Source organism: Scyliorhinus torazame, chromosome 12 (genome assembly GCF_047496885.1).
Source record: "Scyliorhinus torazame isolate Kashiwa2021f chromosome 12, sScyTor2.1, whole genome shotgun sequence".
In the NCBI taxonomy this organism is placed as follows: Eukaryota; Metazoa; Chordata; class Chondrichthyes; order Carcharhiniformes; family Scyliorhinidae; genus Scyliorhinus; species Scyliorhinus torazame.
Genome location: NC_092718.1, coordinates 86,388,051 through 86,415,591, shown reverse-complemented (window position 1 = coordinate 86,415,591; position 27,541 = coordinate 86,388,051). Strand labels below are relative to the sequence as shown.

Here is a 27,541-nt window from a genome sequence, read left to right as displayed (position 1 = left end):
GGCCCCACATTCTTCTCCCCCCCCCCCCCCACCCACCCACCCAAACAGCGGGAGCGAGTCCCACATTCTCCCACCCACCCAAACAGCGGGAGCGGGTCCCACATTCTCCCCCTCCCACCCAAACAGCGGGAGCGAGTCCCACATTCCCTACCCACTCAGCCAAACAGCAGGTGCGCGTCCCACATTCTCCCACCCAAACAATGGGGGCGAGACCCACATTCTTCCCCCACTACCCACCCACCCAAACAGCACGAGCGAGTCCCACATTCTCCCACCCACCCAAACAGCGGGAGCTGGTCCCACATTCTCCCACTCACCCAAACAGCGGGAGCGGGTCCCACATTCTCCCCCCACCCAAACAGCGGGAGCGAGTCCCACCTTCTCCCACCCACCCAAACAGCGCGAGCGGGTCTACATTCCCCCCCCCCCCACCTAAACAGCAGGAGCGAGTCCCACATTCTCCCACCCACCCAAACAGCGGGAGCGGGTCCCACATTCTCCCACCACCCAAACAGCGGGAGCGAGTCCCACATTCCCCCTCCCACCCACCCAAACAGCGGGAGCGAGTCCCACATTCTCCCCTCCCACCCACCCAAACAGCAGGAGCGAGTCCCACATTCCCCCTCCCACCCACCCAAACAGCGGGAGCGAGTCCCACGTTCTCCCTCCCACCCACCCAAACAGCGGGAGCGGGTCCCACATTATCCTCCCACCCAAACAGCAGGAGCGGGTCCCACATTCTCTCCCCCCACCCAAACAGAGGGAGCGGGTCCCACATTTTCCCACCCACCCAAACAGTAGGAGCCGGCCCCATATTTTTTCCTTGCTCCCCCCCACGTAAAAAATGTGTATGAGTTCCTCATTTCCAACCCCCCCTCCAACCCCCACCCAAACAGCAGGGTGAGCCCCACATTGTTCCCACTCAACAATCTCGATTACTTGATTCAGAAGAGTGAGCTTTTCTCCACTGAAGAATTATACTCGCAGTCAAACCATTAACCTGAATGATTGAACAGAGCGTGTCCGACAATCAATAACAAATACCAGTCCTAAATTAATTGTGTAAAGCTGCTCAATAGCCTGATTAATATATCAATACAGTGCTTTGCAAAGTTAATTGGATCTCTCGATTTAATATACAGAGGCACCCAATGTCACCAGCACGCCGCCGCCCCCCCGCCCCCCACCACCACCACCACCCCCTCCTTTGATTTCAATCCCTTTTCTGGGTAAGGTTCCAGTTCCAACTAACATGAACCATATTGCACATCGAAGGATCAACACAGCACCATCAGCGAGGATTTCAGGGAGGGTTTACAGGGCTGTTGGGGAAGAGCAAGGAGTTGGGGAGTGGGACTAGAAACTGAAACAGGGAGAGGCCATTTGGCCCTTCAAACAAAGAAAAGTACAGCATAGGAACAAGCCCTTCAGCCTTCCCAGCATGTGCTGATCATGCTGCCCGGGGTCCATGTCCCTCTATTCCCATATTTGTCAAGAAGCCCCTTAAGCGCCACTATTGTACCTACTTCCATCACCTCCTCTGGCAGCGAGTTCCAGGCACCCACTACCCTCTGTGTAAAAATTGTCCCTCGCACAACTTCTCTAAACTTTGTCCCTCACATCTTAAACCTATGCCCCCTAGTAATTGTCTCTTCCACTCTGTCCGCATCCCTCATAACTTTGCAGACTTCTATCACGTCAACCCTCAACTTCCTTCATTCCAGTGAAAACAATCCGGGTTCATCCACCCCTCATAGCTAATGCCCTCCAGACTAAGCAACAGCGTGGTAACCCGCTTTCTGTACCCTCTTCAAAGCTTCCACATCCTTCTGGTAATGTGGCGACCAGAATTGAACACTATATATCAATGTGGCGACCAGAATTGAACACTATATATCAAGTGTGGCATAACTGAGGTTCTGTACAGCAGCAGCAGCTGGACAATTTAAAAAATATATATTTTTGGTAAGGCATTTGGATAAACATTGAACACAAACCAACACAAGAGTAAGAACAAACAGAAACCTTACAATAAATAAATAACTACCCAAACCTCCCTGCCGTCCCCCTCCTCACGTCCCGAGGGAGCGGGAGAGGGTAGGGAACGTGCCCAACATCGCCATAGTTTGCTAACAGTCATGCTGCTGGCCGAGGGGCTTCTGCAAAGGCCGGGGACTGGGGGTGTGGCCAGAAGGTGGACTGTGGGGTCAGGATGGATGGGCACGGAACACCATTGCCACTGCCTACAAGGCAGCCATGCAGCTGCTCTTGCCGCTGACTGCCAACGGTGAACATAGGGCCATAGGTCAGATAGGTGTCCCCCCAGGCCACTCCCCAGGTGCCCTCTGTCCCCAGCCAACCCATCAGCAGGATAGGCGTGCTCCAGTGCCATCTTGTTGGCTGGGATGGTGTGCTCGGGGAGTTTACTAACGGGTCAACAATCTAAGCTAACCATCCAATCATACAACCCTGCCAATTGTCTGCTCCCAGTGTATATGTGGCTGCAGCTTGTCAGCATACCAAATGTCAATCACAGACCCGGCAAATCCTGCACCGTTTCTCATTGGAATCGATTGTGCTCTACGTGGCACCGGTGCTAGCCCCTTAACAGTCGCTGAATTGGTCCAGGTGTGCAACCAGGTTTGCTGTTGTGGAAGTCCATGAATCCTGCCCCGGCGTCAACACTTAGTCTCAGGAACAGAGAATTCCTCTGATAATGTTTAGCCTCAACCTCTTCCTGCAGTGACAGATTCCACAGGCCTACCACTCTGGGGTGAAGACATTTTTCTTTATCTCAGTGCTAAACGGTCTACCCCGTATTGTCAGACTGTGACTCCTGGGGCAAAATTCTCCCCCAACGGTGCGATGTCCGCCGACTGGCGCCAAAAACGGCGTCAATCAGACGGGCATCGCGCCGGCCCAAAGGTGCGGAATGCTCCGCTACGTTGGGGACCGAGCCCCAACATTGAGGGGCTAGGCCGACGCCGGAGGGATTTCCGCCCTGGCAGCTGGCGGAAATGGCGTTTGATGCCCCGCCAGCTGGCAGAAATGGCGTTTGTTGCCCCGCCAGCTGGCGCGGAAATGCAGCGCATGCGCGGGAGCGTCAGCCGCCGCCGACAGTTTCCCGCGCATGCGCAGTGGGGAGAGTCACTTCCTCCTCCACCACAGTCTCCACCATGGCTGGCGCAGCATCCCCGGGCGGCGCATGCGCGGGAGCGTAAGCGGCCGCTGACAGTTTCCCGGCGCATGCGCAGTGGAGGGAGTCTCTTCCGCCTCCGCCATGGTGGAGACAGTGGCGGAGGCGGAAGGGAAAGAGTGCGCCCACGGCACAGGCCCGCCCGCGGATCGGTGGGCCCCGATCGCGGGCCAGGCCACCGTGAGGGCACCCCCGGGGTCAGATCGCCCCGCGCCCCCCCCAGGTCCCCGGAGCCCGCCCACGCCGCCTGGTCCCGCCGGTAAATACCAGCTTTGATTTACGCTGGCGGGACAGGCAATTTCTGGGCGGGACTTCGGCCCATCCGGGCCAGAGAATTGAGCAGGGGGGTCCCGCCAACCGGCGCGGCCCGATTCCCGCCCCCGCCCAATCTCCGGTACCGGAGACTTCGGCGGGGGCGGGATTCACGGCGGCCAACGGCCATTCTCCGACCCGACGGCGGGGGGGGGGTCGGAGAATGACGCCCCTGATTCTGGACACCCCTGCCATTGGGATCATCCTTCCTGCATCCACCTAATCGACTAATCAAATAGTTATTTCAAAACAAGCCCGCATGGGGGCAAAGGGTGCAAATGGCCTCCTCCCTCTGGCCCAGGTTATCCCAATGAAACATTCACAATGAGTTTGGCCCAGTATTCCAAGCCTCTCGGAGCTTTCGTCATTCAGAGTCCCTCAGTGATCTCTTTCATGGAAGTAAGGAAGGAAGGACAAGGGGTTGCCTATCATAACAAATCAAAAATCCCAAAACACAAAGGAAACATTGCTTCAAGTGTGTTGGACTCCATACGCTCCACAAAAGCAACAAAAATACTAAATGAGGGGGAGGGCTATGATGAAGGGACAAGGTGGATGAAGATTTTTTTCCAGCTCACAAAACTGTTGCCATTCCAAACAGCAATCACCCGCCATTTTAATTCTCTCTCTCACTAGGACCTCGGCCTATCACTCCAATGAAACAGAATCACAAGCTCAAGGAACCGAACAGTACTTCATATTTCAATCAGACACTTATCTATTTGCAGCCTTCTGGACTCAAATAAGTTCCAGGACTTGAGGGCGACCTGGAGCTTGTAACGTTACAAAGGAACAAATTTCAGACTAATCTCTAGCCCCTGTTTGGTCTTCTGAGACAGTTTCGCTTGCGGATACCCGTTAGTAAACTCTACCCTTCACCCCTCCCCTTGACTCATTTACTTACCCAACTATTTACTTACCCAAAGCCAAATCCCACGATCCCACACCCATGACACTTCTGTGTCCCTTAACCCCACCAATCACAAATCTTCCGTTTTTGTTCGTCTGCCGCCATTCCCTGCTCGCTCTCAAACTGTTCCATTTCTAACCTTTTTACCAGTCCTGATGAACGGGTCATCAAGCTGACACATTGACTCGATTTATTTTTCACTCGCTCACTTCCACCGTTTCTGCTCGATGTGGATACTATCTGACCTTTTGGGAGTTTCCACCATTTTCTATTCTGCAGTGAGGCCCTGTTGGCTAAAAAACCATTTCTGACCCAGGAAAAGCTTCCTCACATGATCCACTTACCCAGGTCAACAATCTAAACTAACCATCCAATCATACAACCCTGCCAATTGACTGCTCCCACAGCTTTAACGAGATGAACTCTTCTGACCAAATGATAGGAGCAAACATGTCAATTTGGAAAAGGTGCAGCCCAGTTTCTTCAAACTCATCGTCCTCCTCACAAGTAAATTGGCCCCTGACCCATCAAAGCAAAGCTGAGTGAATGTGGAGGAAAGGAGCAACCACTAGGGTGGGCAAGGCACACAAACCAGCCAACAAACGTTACATCCACATAAATGTTACGATGATCATTGGAGATGGTCACCCTCCCCTGCCATGATGGCTAAATGGCCATCAGGAAGGAAGGGGGGAGAATTCAGTCACCTGAGGAATGAGGCTGTGGATCCATAATCCTATTCCAGGTACTTGAGAACAGCACCAGGGTTCAGTAATGAGGAAGTGCTGCCCCGTCGAAGGGTCAGTACTGAGGGAGTGCTGCCCTGTTTGAGGGTCAGTACTGAGGGAGTGCCACACTGTCAGAGGGTCAGTATTAAGGGAGCGCTGCACTGTCAGAGGGTCAGTACTGAGGAAGCGCTGCACTGTCAGAGGGTCAGTATTAAGGGAGCGCTGCACTGTCAGAAGGTCAGTGCTGAGGGAGTGCTACCTTGTCGAAGGGTCAGTACTGAAGGAATGGGCAGCACGGCGGCACAGTGGTTAGCATTGCTGCCTCACTGCACCGAGGTCCCAGGTTCAATCCCGGCTCTGGGTCACTGACAGTGTGGAGTTTACACATTCTCCCCTGTGTCTGCGTGGGTTTCGCCCCCACAACCCAAAGATGTGCAGGTTAGGTGGATTGACCATGCTAAATTGCCCCTTAAATTGGAAAAAATGAATTCTTTACACTAAGTTTCTTTTAAAAATGTACTGAGGGAGTGCTGCACTGTCAGAGGGTCAGTACTGAGGGAGTGCCACACTGTCAGAGGGTCAATACTGAAGGAACGCTGCACTACCAGAGGGTCAGTGCTGAGGGAGCACTGCACTGTCAGAAGGTCAATACTGAGGGAGTGCTGCACTGTCAGAGGGTCAGTACCGAGGGAGTGCTGTACTGTCAGAGGGTCGGTACTGAGGGAGTGCTACACTGTCAGGGGTTCAGTACTGAGGGAGTGCTGTACTGTCAGAGGGTCAGTACTGAGGGAGTGCTGCAATGCAGAGGGTCAGTACTGAGGGAGCACTGCACTGTCAGAGGGCCAGTACTGAGGGAGTGCTGCAATGCAGAGGGTCAGTACTGAGGCAAAAAGACGATAACTGAGGCCTCTCTGGCCAAAAGGTCAAAGAGAAGTGATGGTGGCCTGAGGCCAATTAAAATGTCTTCCTCGATTGAAAGCGCTAGCAACAGTGCCGCTCCCGACGGCCACGGGGAAATTTTCATCGAGTCCGCTAGTAATAGCTTAGTTTCACCAGCACTTCGGGTTGGGGGCAGGGGCCAGGCCGATTCGGGGGAACCATAGATTTGAGCCAGGGAAGTGGGATGGTAATTTTCGGAGATGGGACGAGAAAGGAATTAGGACACTAAAAGATTTGTTTCTTGGGGGTCAGTTTGCAGAATTGAAGGAGCTGGGAGCGAAGTATGGCCTGGAGCAGGGGGAAATATTTAGATACATGCAGGTTTGAGACTTTGCCAGAAAGGAGATACAGAACTTCCCGGTAGAGCCAGTTTCCACATTGCTGGAGGAGATGCTGATGTCAGGGGACTGGAGAAGGGGGTAGTGTCGTCGGTTTACGGGGCTATTTTGGAAGAGGATAAGGGACCGCTGGAAGTTATCAAGGCAAAGTGGGAGGAAGAGTTGGGAGAGGGTATGTAGGAGGGGTTCTGGTGTGAGGTGCTCTAGAGAGTGAACGCCTCCACCCCGTGCGCAAGGCTGGGGCTGATACAGCTGAAGGTGGTATACAGAGCCCACCTCATGAGGGCAAGGACGAGCCGGCTCTTTGAGGGGGTAGAAGATGTATGTGAACGTTGAGGGGGGGCCCCCGCAAACCACATTCATATTTTTGGTCCTGTCCAAAGCTGGAAGATTACTGGAAGGAGGTTTTTAGAGTAATCTCTAAAGTGGTGCACGTGAAACTGGACCCGGGCTCTCAGGGGGCCATATTTGGGGTGTCGGACCAGCCTGGGTTGGAAACGGCGCAGAGACAGATGTTGTAGTCTTCGCCTCGTTGATCGCCCGAAGGCGGAGCCTGTTGGGATGGAAATCAACCTCTCTACCCTGTGGCCTGGCGTGGCTGGGGACCTGCTGGAATTCTTCACTCTTGAGAAGGTCAAATTTAAACTGAGGGGAAGGATGGAGGGGGTCTACAATTCATGGGCGTTATTCATTAAGCACTTTTGAGAATTGCATTACATTGAACATTAGAGGGCAGTGGTTGGGAGGGTTGGGGGGAGGGGACTGTATGTATTAATGGTGACTACGGGTGATCCCTGATTCCTTTTTGTTATTTGCTTATGTTAACATGCGGGCTAATGTTTGGGAGTTTGGTGGGAGGATGGGATTGTTGCTATTGATATGGGGATTGACTTTACATTCGTTACTGATTATTGTTGGGTGTAAATTTGGGAGAAAATGTGAAAAAGGAGAATAAAAATCTCTCCCTCATCATCAAAATAATAAATGATCTGCCTCAGAATCACATTGCTGTTTTTGGGATCTTGCATTGTGCATGGTGATCGGTGCAATTCCTGCAGTAGAACAGTGAATCCACTGATTCCAGTGCGACACGTACTTCACAGGCCTTGTGTCAATGCAAATTGTGATTGTCCTTTTGAACAAGTACTCCAATTGGATTAAGTATTTAATCCTTTTCAAGTCTAAGTTTTTTAACTTTAATGTGCTGCATACAACCTCCTTGATATGAAATGAAGCTATTCGCGTGGGTCAGTGATGACTGACCATCTTCTCTTGGTCTCTGTCACTATGTGACGTCATACCCCAATGTTGCAAATATATATTATAATATTTATACACAGAGGACTAAGAATTAGCATGGATACTTTTTTATACTTAAAGATTATCTTGTTGTAAAATTATTACTTGTCTATTCTTTCACTTGTTGCCCATCCCTAATTGCCCATTGAGAAGATGGTGGTGAGATTCCGTCTTGAACTGCTGCAGTCCCTGAGGTGTAGGTACTCCCACAGTGTTATTAGGGAGGGAATTCCAGGATTTTAACCCAGCGACAGTGAAGGAACGGCCAATATATTTCCAAGTCAGGATGGTGAGTGACTTGGAGGGGAACCTCATGGTGGTGGGGGTTCCCAGGTATCTGCTGCCCTTGTCCTTCTAGATGGTAGTGGTTGTGGGTTTGGAAGGTGCTGCCTAAGGAACCTCGGTGAGTTCCCGCAGTGCATCCTGTAGATGGTACACACGGCTGCCACTGTCCGTTGGTGGTGGAGGGAGTGAATGTTTTTGGAAGGGGTGCCAATCAAGCTTTGTCCTGGAAGGTCTTGAGCTTCTTGAGTGTTGTTGGAGCTGCACTCATCCAGGCAAGTGGAAAATATTCCGTTACAATCCTGACTTGTGCCTTGTAGATGGTGGCCAGGCTTTGTGGAGTCAGGAGGTGAGTTACTCACTGCAGGATTCCCAACCTCTGACCTGCTCTTGTAGCACAGCATTAATATGGCTAGTCCAGTTCAGTTTCTGGTCAATGGTAACCCCCAGGATGTTGATTGTGGAGCATTCAGCGGTGATAATGCCATTGAATGTCAAGTGGTAATGGTTAGATCCTCTCTTGTTGGAGATTTGGATTTGGATTTGTTTATTGTCATGTGTACCGAGGTACAGTGAAAAGTATTTTTCTGCGAGCAGCTCAAACAGATCATTTAGTACATGAGAAAGAAAATAAAATATAAAGAAAATATATAATAGGGCAACACAAGGTCCACAACTTAAATACATAGACACTGGCATCGGGGAAAGCATACAGGAGTGTAGTATTAATCAGGTCAGTCCATAAGAGGGTCATTTAGGAGTTATTGCCTGGCACGTAACGATTCACGAACATTACTCAATGAAGCAGTTCAAATTGTTCCCTCTCCAAGAGGCTTTTGAGTTTAATTTGAATAAAATTTAATTGACTGTTCCTTTCAGTTTCTGTTGAATGTGTCTGAATAAACTTCGCCACTGTATAATTAGAAAAAAAGAGCCCAGTATAAGAAATTGGATCTTGAGGAGGCCATTTAGCCCTTTGACCCTGCTTCCCCCATTCAATACCATCATGGCTGATCTTCCAACTCACTCCACTTTCCTGCCCTATCCCTCAGCTTCTGAGAATCGCACAATCTTGGTCTTGAATATACTCAGTGATGGAGCACCCGCAGTTCCAAAGATTCACCACCCTCCGAGTGAAGAGACCTCCCCTCATCTTGGCCCAAAATGGCTGACCTCTTGTCCAGTGCCTCTTGGTTAGGCCCGAATGAATCATCTGCCACAGTGTGCATGACCAAATGAGCTTTCCATCGAACTCTTGGTGAACAGAGGTCAACGTCTAGCCTCAGTGGGGATTTGGGATAATTGTGCATATTTCTCTGCTGCCAGCCATTGTGCTTGCCAAAGAGCGGAAGAAGGAGAGGTTCACACTCTCATCAAACTAGAACACTGAAAACGGTTGTTCTTCCCTTTTGTGTCCATACTAGCTCTTTAAAAGAGCAATTGTGCGCCTTCTCATACAACCATTTTGCTTTTTATATTCTCTGCCTCCTTTTATAAACCCATGTGCTGTAGTGGCTGTCTTATCAATGTCATGGAGTTGAACAGTAGCCTCATGGTCATGTTACAGGAGTGGTCATCTGGAGACATGAGTTCAAATCTCACTGTGGCAGGAGGCAATTTAAATTCAACTTATTCAATAAATCTGGAATTAGTAATAGTCTTAGTAATAGAGACCATGAGCAGTTGCATAAGCTGAATCTGGGTCGGTTGGTAGAACAGATGAGGGGGACTTTCGGAGGTGGGATGCGCTCCTGTTGTGTTGGCGGGGCGGGTACAGACAGTGAAATTTATTATTTCTTAAAAATCTTTATTGTCACAGGTAGGGTTACATTAACATTGCACTGAAGTTACTGTGAAAAGCCCCTAGTCACCACATTCTGGCGCCTGTTCGGGTACACAGAGGGAGAATTCAGAATGTCGAATTCACCTAACAGCACATCTTTCGGGACTTCTGGGAGGAAACCGGAGCACCCGGAGGAAACCCACGCAGACACGGGGAGAATGTGCAGACTCCACACAGACAGTGACCCAAGCCGGGAATCAAACCTGGGACCCTGGAGCTGTGAAGCAACAGTGCTACCCACTGTGCTACCCTGCTGCCCAAAATGACGGTCCTCCCCAGGTTTTTGTTCGTCTTTCAGAGCCTTCCAATTTTTATCCCCAAGGCATTCTTTAAAAAAGTAAATGCGGTGATCTCGGGATTTGTTTTGGCGGGTAAAACCCCGCGGGTGAAGAAGGTGCTGCTGGAGCAGGGGCATGGAGGGGGGGCTGGCTCTTCCGAATTTTATAAATTATTATTGGGCGGCGACTATTGCGATGGTCAGGAAGCGGGTAGGGGGGGAGGGGTCGGTGTGGGAGCAGGTGGGGGCGCCGTCATGGAAAGACACAAGTTTGGGGGCACTGTTAACGGCACTTCTGCCGTTCCCGCTGACCAGGTACTCCACAAGCCTGGTAGTAGTGGCAGCCCTGAGGACGTGGGGACAGTGGAGGCAGCATATAGGGTTGGAGGGGGCGTCGTTGTGGGCACCGATATGTGGTATTCAACGGTTCGCTTGGGGGAGGCTGGATGGGAGGTTCTGGAGGTGGCAGCGGGCGTGGATCGAGAGATTTGGAGATTTTTTTATTGATGAGTGCTTGGAGGAGGTTGAGTTGCCAGGTGGGAATGGGTTCAGTATCTGCAAGTGAGGGATTTTGTGCGGAGACAGGTTTCAACCTTCCCGCACCTACTGCCCCAGGGGCTACGGGATGAGGTGGTGTCGGGAGCAGGGGTGGGAGGGTTTCGGGGATCTGCGGCGAGTTGGTGGAGTGGGTGAGAGCCCCAATGGGGGAGGTGGGGAGAGGGTGGGAGGGGAAGTTGGGTGGGGAGTTGGAGGCCGGATTGTGGGGGGGGGGGTGCACTGGGGCGAGTTGATGCATCCTTGTCGCATGCCAGGCTCAGCCTGATATGGTTTGGGGTGGTCTGCAGGGTGCGTGTGGCAGTGGCTCGGATGGGCAGGTTCTTTGAGGAGGTGGAGGGTGGGTGTGGGCACTGTGCGGGAGTTCCTGTGAGCCACGTCCACAAGTTTGGGGCATATCTGTGGCTGAGAGCTATCTGGCAGGGATTTGCTGACGTCATGTCAGAGGTATTAAAAGTGAGGGTGGCACCAAGTCCAGAGGTGGCGATCTTTGGTGTGTCGGAAGACCTGGGAGCCCAGGGAGTGAGAGAGGCCCATGTCCTGGCTTTTGCCTCCCTGGTGGCCCAGAGAAGCCATTCATCGACTTATTGAGAAAAATTAAGCTGTCAGCAGGGGGGGGGGGGAATCACGCCGCGCCGGTTGGCGGGCCGCCCCGCTCGATTCTCCAGCCCGGATGGGCCGAAGTCCTGCCAATAAATTGCCTGTCCCGCCGGCGTGGATTAAACCACCTTTTGAACGTCAGGACAAGGCGGCGTGGGCGGGCTCCGGGGTCCTGGGGGGGGTGCGGGGCGATCTGGCCCCGGGGGGTGCCCCCATGGTGGCCTGGCCCGCGATCGGGGCCCACCAATCCGCGGGCGGGCCTGTGCCATGGGGGCACTCTTTCCCTTCCGCCTCCGCCACGGTCTCCACCATGGCGGAGGCGGAAGAGACTCCCTCCACTGCCCATGCGCGGGAAACTGTCAGCGGCCGCTGACGCTCCCGCGCATGCGCCGCCCGGGGATGCCGCGCCAGCTGGCGGGGCATCAAAGGCCGTTTCCGCCAGCTGGCAGGGCGGAAATCCCTCCGGTGTCGGCCTAGTCCCTCAATGTTGGGGCTCGGCTCCTTTGGGGCGGCCGATGCCCGTCTGATTGGCGCCGTTTTGGGCGCCAGTCGGCAGACATCGCGCCGTTTCCGGAGAATTTCGCCCAAGGCTTTTTAAATTGTTAAAATTATAAATGCTTTCATAAAATATTTTCTAAACATAAATGTTATCGAGACCATGGAATGATCATTTTGTTGTAAAAATAAAACCATCCAGTTCACCAGCATTCCTTGGGCAGCACGGTGACAGTGTTTAGCACCTCTGCCTCACAGCGCCAAAAACCAGGTTCAATTCCCACCTCGGGTGACTGTGTGGAATTTGCACATTTTCCCTTTGGCTGCGTGGGTTTCCTCCGGGTGCTCCGGTTTCCTCCCACAGTCCAGGATGTGCAGGTTAGGTGAATTGGCCATGATAAATTGCCCCCTAGTACCCAGGGATGTACAGGTTAAGTGGATTGGCCATGATAAATTGTCCCCTAGTACCCACAAAAAACAGATGTGGAGGTTACAGAGATAGGGTGGGGGAGTGGGCCTGGATAGGGTGCTCTTTCGAGGGGTGTGAGCAGACTTGATGGGTTGAATGTCTCCTTCTGCACTGTAGGGATTCTATGAATTCTAAGAATAGGGAGGGAAATTGGCCATCCTTTTCTGGTGTGGCTTAACTCAAAACCTACATTAACCGCCCTTCTGTGATGGCCGAGTGAGACACCAGTTGTATTCACCTTCTCAAGGGGACAGTTAGGGACGGGCAATTAATTTTTAAATATAAATTTAGAGTACCCAATTATTTTCTTTTCCCCAATTAAGGGGCTATTTAGTGTGGCAAATCCACCTAACCTGCACATCTTTGTGTTGTGGAGGTGAGACCCATGCAGACATGGGAAGAATGTGCAAACTCCACACGGACAATGACACAGGGCCAGGATTGAACCCGAATCCTCAGCTCTGTAGGCAGCCGTGCTAACCACTGCGCCACCGTGCTGCCCAAGGGATGGGCAATGAATGTCAGCAATGCTCATGTCACATGAACACACACAATAAACTGGACCTGCCGCCTTTAGATTGGTGATGAGGTCTCTCTGCTCATCTCCACATGACTCGTATGTCATGTTTCCTGGAGGCAGGGGAATCAAGAACAGAATTTAATTATTCAGCTTGGATGCCAGGAGATGGGAACCTTACTGAGGGACACAACAACTAAACCCGGGAGTAGGTGACGATGGAAGGCTTATCGGTGTCGAGAGACTTTGTATGTTAACTACACAATGTTGAGGTGTGAACACTCATCCTTTATTGTCACATTCTGAAGGTGCCAGTGTGCACCGCCCTCGTGTATCTCCAGCTCTGGGAGCAGGTCGTAATTCAGGCTTCCTGTTATGGCATTGTGAGGAGAGCAGAGACAAGATATTGATAGTCTGGGATTCCTGAAAGCCGGTGTCCCTCGTGCAGGGGCGTGACATTGCAGATTTCGTGATCTGGGTCCACTTGGCTCTCCATTGCTGATGATTCTGTAATGGTCCCTGCTCCGGTGTCAGCAATGCAAGATCTTCAGGAAAGCTTTGCGGAACTCCACGTTGAAGGTGGTGTAGATGATGGGGTTGACGGCGCTGTTGAGGTACCCCAGCCAGGTGCAGGCGCTATAGAGCGCTGGCGGAATGTAACACCTCTGGCAGTGGACATTCAGGATGTGGGTGATGAAGAATGGCAGCCAGCAGATGATGAAGACGCCTGCCAATCAGACGAAGAGAGAGGAAAAGAGTTGTCAGCGCATGAGTCGCCACTTGTCATCTCCAAGCTCCTCGACCATGTGGCCACAGGATATTCACTAATCACATACAGTTTCTAGTGCTTTACTGAAATTCACATTACAACCTTAGCACACAATCTTAGACTCTGGTATCACCATTATAGAATCCAGTGCTAGAACATTGTGATTCCATACAACATAGTCTACATCTTTATATGATTCTAGCACTGCTGCAACATAGCCTATTGTTCTAGATCATTGCAACACTGCTGCAACTTAGCCTATTGTTCTAGATAACTGACTGAAAAACCATTGTAGCTTAACCTATCATTCAAGGTCATTACAGCACTGCTGCAACTTAGCCTATTGTTCCAGATCATTGCAACACTGTTGCAACTTTGTCTATTGTTTTAAATCATTGCAACACTGTTGCAATGTAGCCTGTTCTCGATCATTGCAATGCCGCTGTAACTTAGCCTATTGTTCCAGATCATTACAACACCATTGCAAGTTAACCTATTGTTTCAGATCATTGCAACTTTGTCAATTGTTCTAGATCACCAGACCAATTCTGCAACGTAGCCTATTGATCTCGATAATTGCAAAACCATGATAACTTAGCCTGTTGTTCTCGGTCATTGCAACACAGTTGCAACTTAGTCTGTTGTTCTAGATCATTGCAACATTGCTAAAACATAGTCCATTGCTCCAGATCATGGCAACACTGCTGACATTTAGTCTAATGCTTTAAATAACTCCAAAAATGTTGCAACGTTGCCTATTGCTCTGGATCATTGAAACAGCATTCCAATGTAACCATTGCAACACTGCTGCAATATTATCTATTATTCTAGTCATTATAACACTGTTGCAATGTGGCTTATTGTTCTATATCATTGTAACACTGCTGCAATATAGCCTATTGTTCTAGATACTTCAAACCCATTTCAACAGTATTCCAACTTAGCCTACTGTCTCAAACCATTGCAACACAGCTGCAACGTATCCTATTGTTCTAGCTCATGGCAACACTGCAGCAGCTTGACCTATTGTTCTAGGTAACTGAAGCACCATTGCAACGTAGCCTATTGTTCTAGATCATTGCAACACTGTCGCAACTTGCATATCATTCTAGATCATCGCAACACTGTTTCAACTTAGCCTATTGCTCTAGAACATTGCAACACTGCCACAACTTAGCCTATTGTTCCAGATTATTGCACTCAGCCGATTGCTCTAGATCATCACAACACTGCTGCAACTTAGCTAATTGTTCTAGATCATTGCAACACTGCTGCAGCTTCGACGATTGTTCTAGATCATCGCAACACCGCTGACACTTAGCCTAATGTTCTAAATAACTCAAACTGTTGCAACTTAGCCTATTTTTCTGGATCATTGAAACACTGTTCCAACGTAGCCTATTATAAACCATTGCAACACTGCTGCAACTTTGCCTATTGTTCTAGATCATTGCAACACTGTTGCAATGTTGCTTCTTATTCTAGTAATTGCAATACTGTTGCAATGTAGCTTATTGTTCTAGATAACCTCAAAACCATTGCAGCTCAGCATTTTGTCCGTGTTCATTGCAACGACATCCCAATTTAACTTAGCCTATTGTTCCAATCCATTGAAACACTACGCAACTTATCCTATTGTTCTAGGTAACTGAAACACCATTGCAACTTAGTCTATTGTTCTAGATCATTGCAACACTGCTGCAATGTTGCCTATTGTTTTAGTCATTGCAACACTGTTGCAAATTAACCTACTGTTCAGAACGATTGCAACACTGCTGCAAGTTATCCTATTGTTCTAGGTAACTGAAGCACCATTGCAACTTAGCCTAATTTTTCTAGATCAGTGCAACACCGTTCCAACTTTAGCCTATAGTTCCAGATCATTGTAATATTACGCTTCACCTATTGTTCTAGATCATTGCAACACTGCTGCAAGTTAGCCTATTGTTCTAGATCATTGCAACACTGCTGCAACTTTGCCTATTGTTCTAGATCATTGCAACGCTGTTGAAATGTAGCCTGTTGTTTTTGATCATTGTAACACTGTTGCAACTTAGCCTATTATTCCGGATCATGGCAACACTTTTGAAATGTAGCCTATTGTTCTAGACCGTTACAACACTGCTGTGCTATAGTCTATTGTTCTAGATCATTGCAACACTGCTGCAATGTAGCCTATTATTCTAGATTGATGCAACACTGCTAAAACCTGGCCGTTTAACCTAGATCACTGTGACTCAATGGTCCCTAACAATTTTCTTGATCAATGTGAATCTGTATTGTTCCAGAAAATTATAAATCAGTGGCTCCCCGTCCATTGTTCTAGATCTTTCTAGACTAACCTAGGACAATTGCCAACATCTGTGTTGCTTTTTTCTCCTTCTGGTGGGACAGTTTGCCTTTGGCTGCTGATTTGACAGCCGGAGCCGGTTTCTCGTCCTGCACCTCAAAGGCAGTCCTCCTAAAAAACCTGGTTTGTCCATTGGCCTCCCGGTCCGCGGGCACCTCGATGGAGGCAGAGGCCTTCCGTTTCCCAGCTATCGGGCAGGAGCTGGAAGTGTTGCCGAGCTGGAAGCTCGGTGCAGTTCCTGTTGGCCTTGACATCTCGGGCGGCCCCACAAAGCAGACTCTCTCCGATTCCTCGGAACAAACGATTGCTTCTTGTACCAGCGTCTAGGACACCAAAAGAAGAGAAAATGGGTGATAACAACACCCCATATCACGGACCTGGAACACACACCCAAATCCCAGGAGAGGACCAGGAAGACATTGGAACAAGAAGTAATCCATTTCTCCAAATCAACATTTTGCATGGGAGGTGTAGGCATTTAACCTGTTCAGCATAAAACACTGCACAAGAAGAGAATATTCAGCCCACCTTCTCTGAGATAGCTCTTTGAAAGATCTCTCCATTTAGTCCCCACATCCCAATCCCCTGCTTTCCCCCAGGACCCTGCAAATATTTCTCCTTCCAGTATTTATCCGATTCCCCCCTTTTGAAAGTTCCTGTTGAATCTGCTTTCACCGCCCTTTCAGGCAGCACCTTCCAGATCACAACAACTCGCTGTGTTTTCTTTTTTAATTCTCTTCGACTTAAGGTGGGTGCCATGGAGTGAGTAGTCACACATTTGGTGCCTCCCGCTCAAGTTTTTTTTTTTTGGTCTTTTCCTGCCTGAAGGGCAAACTATTTGAGGGCAAAACGTACAGGAGTACCTGGGGAAGGTGCTACTCCTCCGGTGTGGCTGGTGGATGGATCCGCAGGCAAGGAGTGATGCAAAACAATAAAGAGCAGCCGGAACAGGAGAGTCTTCGTGGTGCACCACAGGAAAGGATGGTGGAGGACAAGGGAGGTGTGCTGCCTGTCCAGTGGTCGATGAAGCCGAGGAAAGAGGCCCTAGAATCCAAGGTGGTGGAACTGCTGAGATCTGGGATTGAGCGAGTTGAGCCGAGGCTGGGGTCCAAGAGCCTGACAATCCAGAAAGTGGAGGAGGCGGGTGGGGGAGCACGAGGAGCAGTTGACCTCATTGGTGGCGGAGGTGGGAATGATGCTGGAGAACCAGAAGAGGCTGAGGAGAAGGTGGAGGATCTGGAGAATCATTCCAGAAGGCAAAATTTAAGGATTGCCGGGATGCCTGAAGGCATTGAAGGCGCGGAAGCCGCTGTGTATGTGGCAAAGGTGCTGGAGCAATTGATGGGAGAGGGGGCCTTCAATCAGCCTCTGGAAGTGGACTGAGTGCACCGGGCGCTGAGGAGGAGGCCGCAGGCGGGCGAGCCGCCAAGGGCGATGGTGATGCAATTTCACTGCTTTCAGGACAAGGAGAACATCTTGCGATGGGCGAGGCAGACCAAGAGATGTACCTGGGAAGGGACTGAGCTGCGGGTGTATCAGGACTTGGGTGCGGTGCTGGTGAAGAAGAGGGCCGGGTTTAACTGGAATAAGGCTGCCCATTTAAAAAGAAGGTGAAGTTCAAGGTATTGTACCCGTCCCGCCTGTGGATGACTTTCCAGAAGTGAGAGCTTTATTTCGACATGCCAGAGGAGGTGAGTGTGCCTTTTGTTACTCTTTCAAGGCTGACGGTTGGGTTTGTTGGGTGGTGGGGTGAGGGGAACTAGAGGGAGCAAGGGTGGTTGGAAGCCTTGGGCGGGGGCCACCATGCCAGCTAGGTGGGCTAGTTAACCGGAGTGAAGTTGGTGGAGGATCACATGATGCGGGCTGGTAGCTATCCCCCAAAAAGAAATGGCTGATCAGCAGAGGTAGGGGACGGAAAGCCCCCTGACCAGGCTGGTCACGTGCAACATGCGGGGGTTGAATAGGCCAGTTAAACAGTCGCGCATGTGCACGCATCTGAGGAGTTTGAAGGCGGACAAGGCTTTTTTGCAGAAGACGCATCTGAAGCTGGGTCATCAGATGAGGTTGAGAAAGGGAGGGTGGGGCAAGTGTTTCATTCAGGGTTGGATATTAAGATGAAGGGGGTGGCGGTGTTGGTTAATAAGTGGGTTGCATTCGAAGTGGGGAGCATTGTGGCCGATCGGGGGAGGGAGAGATATGTGATGGATAGTGGGAAGTTGGAGGGGAGTGCGGTGGTTCTGGTAAACATTTATGCCCCGAATTGGGATGACATGGAATTTATGTGGCGGGTGCTGGGTAGGATTCCGGACTTGGACTTGCATCGGTTGACTATGGGGGTGGATTTTAATACCGTCAGTCAGTGAGGGTGTCGGCAGTGGCGAAGGAGCTGAGGGGGTTTATGGAGCGCATTGGGGGGGGGACCCGTGGAAGTTTGGGAGGCCGAGGATGAAGGAGTTTTCATACTGCCCCCATGTGCACTGGGTGTACTCCCGGATTGATTTTTTTGTGTTGAACAAGACGTTGCTGACGGAGGTGGCTGACTCCGGTATTCCATGATTGTGGTTTCCGACCACCTGTCGCACTGGGTGGATTTGCAGGTGGCCCTGAATTGGGGGGGGGGTGGGGGGTGGGCAGGCCCGTGCCTGCAGTGGAGGCTGGATGTGGGGCTGCTAGTGGATGAGGAGGTGTGAGTTACGTTCTGGTGCTTGGCCGGTTGGAATAAGTGCATGAGAGAACGTCTAGTCCTTGACTTGTTAAAGTTTTATTGTTCAACAATAGCGTGGGTAAGTAAGAAAACCATAAGAATATTATCAAAACTGCTAACTATTATAAATAATAGAGAGCTACTACAAATTGTGACTATCCACGATGAAGACTAGCCCCAGACTCCTTGAGGTAGCAGTGTCATGTGGTTGTTCTCTACTGCCACCTGCTAGTTGGAGGTCTTGTCTGTCACTATATACATGATTACTTATGCATATCATCATATTAGGGCTAGTTTAGCTCAGTGGGCTAGACAGCTGGTTTGTGATGCAGAACAAGGCCAGCAGTGTGGGTTCAGTTCCTGTACCAGCTGAGAATTCTGAATTCTCCCTCTGTGTACCCAAACAGGTGCCGGAATGTGGCGACTGGGGGCTTTTCACTTCATTGCAGTGTTAATGTAAGCCTACTTGTGACAATAAAGATTATTTATTTATATCCCCTTTCCTTTGGAAATGTATAGTTGTTCCATACATTATTTCAATTTGCTACAAATTTACATGATATGTATAATGTGTTCATTATTTACATGTTTACAGTTCATCGCTAGCTCAATCTGTCCAGTTTTCTTCTGTGTCTGTGTCTTCGAAGATGTCTTGTCGACCTTCTAAGCACTGGTTGAACCTGTGAGTTTGCTTGATTATATACTTACACATCAAACACAACCATAAAACAAAACAAGGCTTTTCACTTGTTGAAGATGGTTCTTGCTGTTTTTCTTGGCTTAGTACATTTTCAGCTTGTTTGGTTTTTGTGTGCTGAGGTGGCGTTTGTTCAGTTGTTCTTAGATTGCTTTCTATATCATCCTGTGGTTCTGAAACAAAGGGTTGCTGAACCTTCAGCAAGATTCCCCTGTTTCTTCTTAGAACTTGCCCGTCATCGGTGATGATGATCTATGACTGCGGACCTGATGGTTATATTACCTTTGCACACTTCAACCATCCGTTTCCATCAGGATCTTCTACCCTGACTGTGTCATCCTTTGCTAATGGTTGCAGACTTCTTGTTGTTTAGTCATAACACCTCTTCTGCCTCCTTTTTGAAATGTGAGATTCTTCACAAGTTTTCAATCTGTTTGTTCCAGTGGAATATTTGGTCAGGTTGTTCCGAGTTGTCGATTCGCCAACAACTGCAAAGGAGATAATTAATCAATGGTGCTGCTCTCTAGCTAAGTAACGTGAGATATGGATCTTCCTGGCTGTCCATAGCTTTTTTGAGTAGCTGCTTCACAATGTGAACATCTTTCTCAGCCTTCCCATTGGATTGCGGATAAGGAGGATTAGAAGTAATATGGCGATAATCATAGCTCTGTGCGAACTCTGTCCACCATGACTGCTGAAACATGGACCATTGTGCTCAGGACAATTTGAGGTATTCCATGGCAAGCAAAAATGTCTTTGGTATGTTTGATTTGAATATCTTGATTGATGCCTGGCCAGTATACTGTCTCTCTGGCTCGTCATTTTGCATTTTTCTATGCCCAAGTACCCCTCATGAATCTTTTTCAGAATCATGGATCGTAACGAGTTTGGAATGACTATTCTATTTTGCCTTAGCAAAAAACCATTGGCTGCAATGAGCTCTGCCCTAATGTTATAATATTTGGAGCAGGATCCTTTTGGCCAACCTCAAGTCAGATATTTTATTATCTTCTGTAAGATTTCATCTTTATTGGTTTCGACTCTGATTAGTTTTGATTTCTCATCTGAGACTGGAAGGGATTCCGTCACAAGATTCATATGTGCTTGCACATCCTCATCCAAGTGTTGTTCTTCCTTCATGTCCGTAGCTCGAGAGAGAGAGAGAGAGAGAGAGAGAGAGTGCATTAGCTACTACGATATGTTTACCTGGCATGTAGATGAGATTGAAATTCTATCTTTGTAACTTTATCGTCATACATTGTATCCTTGGTGACATCTCATTTAGATTTTTCTTTACTATCATCACAAGTGGTCTATGGACAGTTTGCACTAAGAATGCCGGTAGGCCATAGTTATGGAATTTGTTTAATCCATTTATCAAGCCTCAGCATTCCTTTTCTATTTGAGCATATCTACGCTCTGTGTCAGTCATTGACTTTGAAGCATAGGCAATTGGAAGTCAATTTTCATTATTGTCTTGCTGCAATAATACTGCTCCCATTGGCGCAGTGGTTAGCACTGCTGCCTCTGGGCGCCGAGGTCCTAGGTTCGATCCCGGCTCTGGGTCACTGTCCGTATGGAGTTTGCACATTCTCCCCGTGTTTGCGTGGGTTTCGCCCCCACAACCCAAAAGATGTGCAGGCTAGGTGGATTGGCCATGCTAAATTGCCCCTGAATTGGTAAAAATTAATTGGGTACTCTAAATTTATTTTAAAAAAATAAAATAATAATACTGCTCCCAACCCATCTTTCGACGCATCTATTGATATCTTTGTCTTCTTCTTCGGGATTAAAAAATGTCAGCACTGGAGCTGTTGTCAATGCTTCCTGTAACATTCGCCACTCATGCTCATGTCTGTCAGACCATTGGAAAAATCACCTTTGTGATTGTTTCCCTCAAGCACGTTGTCTTCACTGAAAGATTAGGAATAAATTTTCCGATGAAATTTATCATACCCAGCATCCTGAGGACTCATTTTTTGTCTGTTGGACGTAGCACGTTTAAAATCACTTTTATCTACTCTTGGTCAGGTTGTATACCTCTAGCAGAAAGTTTGTCTCCCAAGAATGTGATTTTGTCGCCACCAAACTGGCATTTGGCTTTATTTAACCTCAGACCATGCTTTTTGATGCTTCTCAGCACTTTGATAAGCCTTTCATCGTGCTCTTCATTGATCCCCAAACAATAATGTTGTCTCCGTATACTCTGACACCTGGCGTCCTTCTACGACGTGTTCCATTGCTCTATGGAAAATTTCTGATGCTGAAATAATACCAAATGGCATTCTGAGAAAACTGTAACCCCTGAATGGAGTGTTAAAGGTGATCGACTTTGTGCTCTCCTCATCCAACTTGAGTTGCCAAAAACCCTGCGATGCATCTAGTTTGCTAAAGAATGTTGCTCCCGACATCTCACATGTGATTTCTTCTCTTTTTGGAATAGGATGGTGCTCCTTTTTTTAATGTTTAAATTGCGATCTTTGGGATCCATACAGATTCTTCTGTCATTATCCCATTTCTTCACACAAACCATGGAGTTCACCCAATCTGTTGGTTCTTCAATTTGTTTTATCACCCCCAGATTTGTCATTCTCTCCAGTTCATTCTTATGTTGTTCCCTTAATGGAGCTGGTACTCGCCTTGCTGCGTGTATGACTGGATGTGCATTTTCACTTAACTGTATACAATAGGTGAATGGTAACACTCCGAATCCTTGAAAATTTCAGGAAATTCTTCAGGATTGCATTCACTGATGTACTTTGCGTCGTAACAGAACAGTCTGCACTGTGAACTCTTTTAACTAGTTCGAGTGCTTCACATGCTTCCACTCCCAGTAATGATTCATGCTCAGCCTCTACAATGGAAAACTTCACTTTATGCACTTTATTCTTTACACGAACCTCTAGTTCGCATACTTTCAGTGTATTCATTCTTTTGCCATTGTAATCCTTTAAAAGTACCCTTGTATTTAAAATGTACGGTATAATTTTAATTTCTTGCAAATCGGATAAACTTATAAGATTGACTCTCGCTCCTGTGTCGAGTTTGACATTGATTAATGTTTTATTAATCATTAGAGGAACTGTCCATTATCTCTTTGAACACTTGCATTTGCATTGCTGTTACTGCAAATTTGCTTGGAACCCTGTTTAAATTGCATGGCTTTACAATGCATATCTTCACTAGATATATCTATGAAAAATGTGTCTTCGAGATTTACCTCATCAATCACGTTGATTGATTTTGATATTCCGATTTTTTTATTTGAGAAACATTGTTTTGCAAAGTGATTCTTGCCTTTGCACTTAGAACAGATTTTTCCACGTGCTGGACATTGCCTTTGCAAATGCTTGTTGCCACATCGCTTGCATAAAATTGTGGTTGCGCCTACTCGCTTAAAATGGCCACCACTGCTGGGACCACATTTTGTCTCCGGGTGTGTTGCAACACTAATGGCGTCGGCTGCATCGCCGATCTTCGCGCCAAAATTCTTCAGGTTTAGAATGCGAATCTGCTGCGCAGCTAGCTCGCTGGCATGGCAGATTTTAATGGCATCGTCGAGCTGGAGTTCATTCTCCCTCAACAATCTCTCCCGAACCTTGTCATTGCTAATCCTGAACACAATTTGATTGCAGATCATCGATGCTTGCAAGTTTGTAAAGTTACATGTCTGAGCCTTTAACCTCAAGTCCGTTCAAAACCTATGGAACGATTCACCAGCCGGCTGTTTATGCGTGCGAAAAACATACCGCTCGAATGTCTCGTTTTTCTTTGGTGTGCAATTATGATCAAATCTTTTCACTACTTCATCAAAGTTATTTTTATCAGCTTTGTTATCGAACATGAAGGTGTCAAAGATTTCTATCGCCTGTGGACCTGCTACAGTGTGCAGCAATGCTATTTCCTGTTCATCAGGCTGTGCCTGTAGACCTTGAGCTGCTACGTAGAGTGTGAATTGCTGTTTAAAAGCACCCAATTCGCATCTACAATACCAGTGACCCGAAGCTGGTGTGGTGTCTTCAGACCTTCCATAACGGACTTCGATGCCTTGCAGTGCATTGAGTGATATTCGTCAGAACTCTATGTGGTTAGTAGAAATTATTTTCTGTTTTTTTCTTCTCTGGTTACCTTGTCTTTTAGATCTTCAAAACAATTCCTGATATAGTGTTAGATCCTAAATCCTGGTACCATGTTACGTTCTGGTGCTTGGCTGGTTGAAATAAGTGCACGAGAGAACGTCTAGTTCTTGAATTGTTAAAGTTTTATTGCTCAACAACTATGTGGGTTAGATACCCACAGTAGCATAGTGGTTAGCACTATGGCTTCACAGCGCCAGGGTTCCAGGTTCAATACCCGGCTTGTGTCCCTGTCTGTGCGGAGTCTGCAGGTTCTCCCCATGTCTGCGTGGTTTTCCTCTGGGTGCTCCAGTTTCCTCCCACATGTCCCGAAAGACTTGCTATTAGGTAATTTAGACATTCTGAATTCTCCCTCAGTGTATCCGAACAGGCACCGGGATATGGTGACTAGGGGCTTTTCACAGTAACTTCATTGCAGTGTTAATGTATGCCTACTTGTGACAATAAAGATTATTATTATAACCATAAGAATATTATCAAAAACTACTAACTATTATAAATAACCCAAGGGCTGCTCTTTCTGGAGCGGAGCAGGTGGTTAACGATGTCAGCTCATCTCCAATGGCTGATGGTCCGCAACTGCTCCAGCTTCTTAATCAAAAGGAACAAACAGGTCTATAGCACTGAGCCTAACAATCCAAAGTGCACTTGTGCTACCAGGAGTGCATAAACTTGTAAAAGACTTGATGTGATTCATAATAAAAGGAAGTTTTAAGTAGCTTGTCCTGTGTAGTTGTTAAATGAGTTGTTTGTGCTTTGGACCAGTCCCATCTTCATGGGAACTTGTTAAATTGCTGGAAAGACCGGCATTTTTTGCTCATCCCAAATTAAAAAGATGGTGTTGAGCGATTGTCTTGAACTGCTGTAATACTTGTGCTGAATGTGCACTCCCATAGTGACTCCTGTAGCGGTTTGGTACAATTGAGTGGCCTGCCAGGTCAGGTAAGAATCAATCACCTTGCAGTTGGCCTGGGGGGTCACAAACTGGATGAAGACTGTAGATCTACTTCCCTGAAGGACGTTAGTGAATTGGGTGAGTTTTTATGACAATCCAGCAGTTTCATGGTCACCATAGTTTTATTCCAGAGTGTTTTTAACTAACTGTTGCCTTGCTGGGATTTGAACGTCTCCAGACCATTAGCCTAGGCCTCTGAATTAATAAACCAGTAATATGACTGCTTTGCCGCATGACTGATCATCTAGATAGTGCGAGAGGAATGCCAGTACTTAACTGGGGGAAAATTCCCTCGGTAAAGGTAATCTCTCTCTATTAGTGCCTATTAAACGGCTACACCTGAATGATGACGATGTGGGATCATATCTTTATAGGTCTTCAGATCCTGCTTAAGCATTCAATTCCGTTAGAACATTTGGACAAGATTACTTATAGTTGCTTGAGTATTGCTGAAAAAGGATGTATTCATCAGGGCAGGTTTGGTCAAGTGTAAGTGAACCACATTAGGCTTCAAAGGTTCCAATAATTGGAAGGGAAACATCTAAAAGCACATTCTTCTCGTGAGTGATTTTAAAGGAAGGAACCACATTTGATCGCTTGTGATTGCACAAAGCTGTGCCTATATATATATCATAATACATGCCCCTACAAGCAGAGAGAACATGACCAGACATTGTGCCATCTTTGAATTAAAAGAATGGGGGACAATGGTCCTCTGGCACAATCCCCATGGCAACACCTCAATTTGATTCCACTTGCAAACCAATTAGCACCCTTTTACCATGCCATGCCATATAAATTGTTGCTCCCTTTGAAATTTGGTATTCTTGCATCTGCCCTGGTATAAATAGCTGGCTTTGAAAGCGGACCAAGGCAGGCCAGCAGCACGGTTCAATTCCCGTACCAGCCTCCCCGAACAAGCGCCGGAATGTGGCGACTCGGGGCTTTTCACAGTAACTTCATTTGAAGCCTACTTGTGACAATAAGCAATTTTCATTTCATTTCATTTTCATATCTCAGCAATATGCCATTATTAGTTCTGATTTTCATGAGGTGACTGTAAAATGTAAATGTTTTTGATCTGGTGGGGAAGGCTAAATATAAGTTGATTTTACATACTCGTGTGATTTCTATTTAAGCTTGTTAATCCATGTTTTCATAAAATATTGCAGTGGTGCACTTGGAAAAACAAAATAACCTAAGAGCTACTACAAATTGCGACTCTCCACTACGAAGACTATCCTCAGATTCCCTGAGGTAACAGTATCATGTGGTTGTTCTCTACTGCCACCTGCTGGTTGGAGGTCCTGTCTGTCATTACATACATGTATGAAGACTGTTCCCAGACTCCCTGAGGTAACAGCATCACGTGGTTGTTCTCTACTGCAACCTGCTGGTTGGAGGTCTTTTCTGTCACTACATAAATGGTTGTTTATGCATGTCATAACTGTGTGAGAGGGTTAGGGTTAAGGTTAGGCCATTCAGGGCTATGTGGAGCTGAACGGCATGGAGGAGGTCACAGTCGCCACCATGTGGGAGGCATGCAAGGCTGTAATCAGGGGGAGTTTTATCAATTCGGCCGTATAGGGAGAAAACAAAGTGGGAGGAGAGAGCAAGACTGGTGGACGAGATTTTGAGTGTGGACAGGAGATACTCGGAAGCATCGGAGGCAGGGTTGTTGAAGGAGAGGCAGAGGTTCCAGATGGAATTTGGGCTAGTTTCTATGGGGAAGGCGGTGGGACAGCTGTGGAGGGGCAGTGTATGAATATGAGGAAAAGGTGAGCAGGATATTGGCCCATCAGTTGAGAAAGCAGGAGGCAGCGAGGGAGATTGGTGGAGTTCGGGACGATCAGGGTGGTGATGGACCCGGAGAGGGTGAATGGGGTGTTCGAGGCATTCTATAGGAGGTTCTACAAGTCGGAGCCCCCAACCAGGGAGGAGGGGATGCGGCAGTTCCTGGATGGGTTAGAGTTTCCCAAAGTGGAGGAGGGGCCACTTTGGGCTAAGGGAGGTGATGTGTGGTTATGGGGACAATGCAGGCAGGGAAGGCTCTGGGGCCGGCCGGATTTCCCAGAGACTTTTATAAAACGTTTGGAGTGGACCGGGGGCCACTGCTGGTGAGTACGTATAATGAAGCAAGGGAGAGGGGGGAACTCCCCCCTACGTTGTTGCAGGCTTCCATCTCCCTGATTTTAAAGAAGGATAAGGACCCGGAGCAGTGCGGGTCGTACCACCCAATATCACTATTGAACATGGACGCCAAGTGTTTGGCGAAGGTGCTGGCATCGCAAATTGAGGACTGTGTGCCAGGGGTGACAGGTGAGGATCAGATGGATTTTGTGAAGGGGGGCAGTTGTCGGCGAATTTGAGGAGGCTACTCAATGTAATTCTGATGTCTTCGGAGGGGCAGGAGGTGGAGGTAGTGGTGGTGATAGATGCGGAGAAGGCTTTCGTTTGGGCGGAGTGGGGGCGGTTTGGGTTCGGGCAGGAGTTTATAGATTGTAGTTTGTAGATACAAATTGAATATGGGAAATAGTGAGGTGTTCCTGATTCAGGCCAGAGGGCAGGAAAGGAGACTAGGAGAGTTGCCGTTGAGGGTGGTGGGGGCAAGTTTCAGGTATTTGGGTATCCAGGTGGTGCGGAGATGGGCGCAGTTGCACAAGCTAAACCTGGTTCGGTTGGTGGAGCAGATGAGGGCGGACCTTAAGATGTGGGATGTGCTGTCACTGTCACTGGCAGGGTGGGTGCAGACAGTGGAAATGACGGTGCTGCTGAGGTTTCTGTTTGTATTTCAGAACCTCCCAATCTTTGTTCCCAAGTCGCATTTTAGGAAGGTCAATGGGCTGATCTCCGGTTTGTGGGGGAGGGGAGGACCCTGTGGATGCGGCGGAATTTCTTGGAGCGAGGGCGAGGAGTGGGGTTGGGGGTGCCTTGCATTGCTGAACATGATGAACTATTATTCAGCGGCGAACATTGCGGCAGGCAGGCATTGAGCATTTTGGTGATTTGTTTATAAGGAGCAAATTGCGGGGTTGGAGGATCTGGATGAAGTGTATGAGTTGCCCAAGGGAATGGCTTTAGGTACCTGCAGGAGAGAGGTGCCATCCTTGCCTGGGCTGTCGCCCCTGGGGTTGCAGGACAAGGTGCTGCCGAAGGATGAAATAGGGGAG

The 27,541-nt window shown here is 48.3% G+C and overlaps 1 protein-coding gene across 1 annotated transcript in view; it reads right to left on the bottom strand.

Annotated features, from left to right (window-relative positions):
- Positions 1–13,206: 13,206 nt before the first annotated feature.
- Positions 13,207–27,541, bottom strand: part of LOC140387072 (D(2) dopamine receptor-like) — a 47,530-nt gene continuing 33,195 nt past the window's right edge. The window contains exons 6-9 of the mRNA XM_072470082.1: positions 23,030–23,238; positions 22,501–22,894; positions 15,872–16,202; positions 13,207–13,487 (exon numbers count right to left, since the gene is read on the bottom strand). Of these exons, the coding sequence (XP_072326183.1) occupies positions 13,291–13,487; positions 15,872–16,202; positions 22,501–22,894; positions 23,030–23,238 (1,131 nt within the window). The 3' untranslated portion in view covers positions 13,207–13,290. The remainder of the gene's footprint in view (positions 13,488–15,871; positions 16,203–22,500; positions 22,895–23,029; positions 23,239–27,541) is intronic.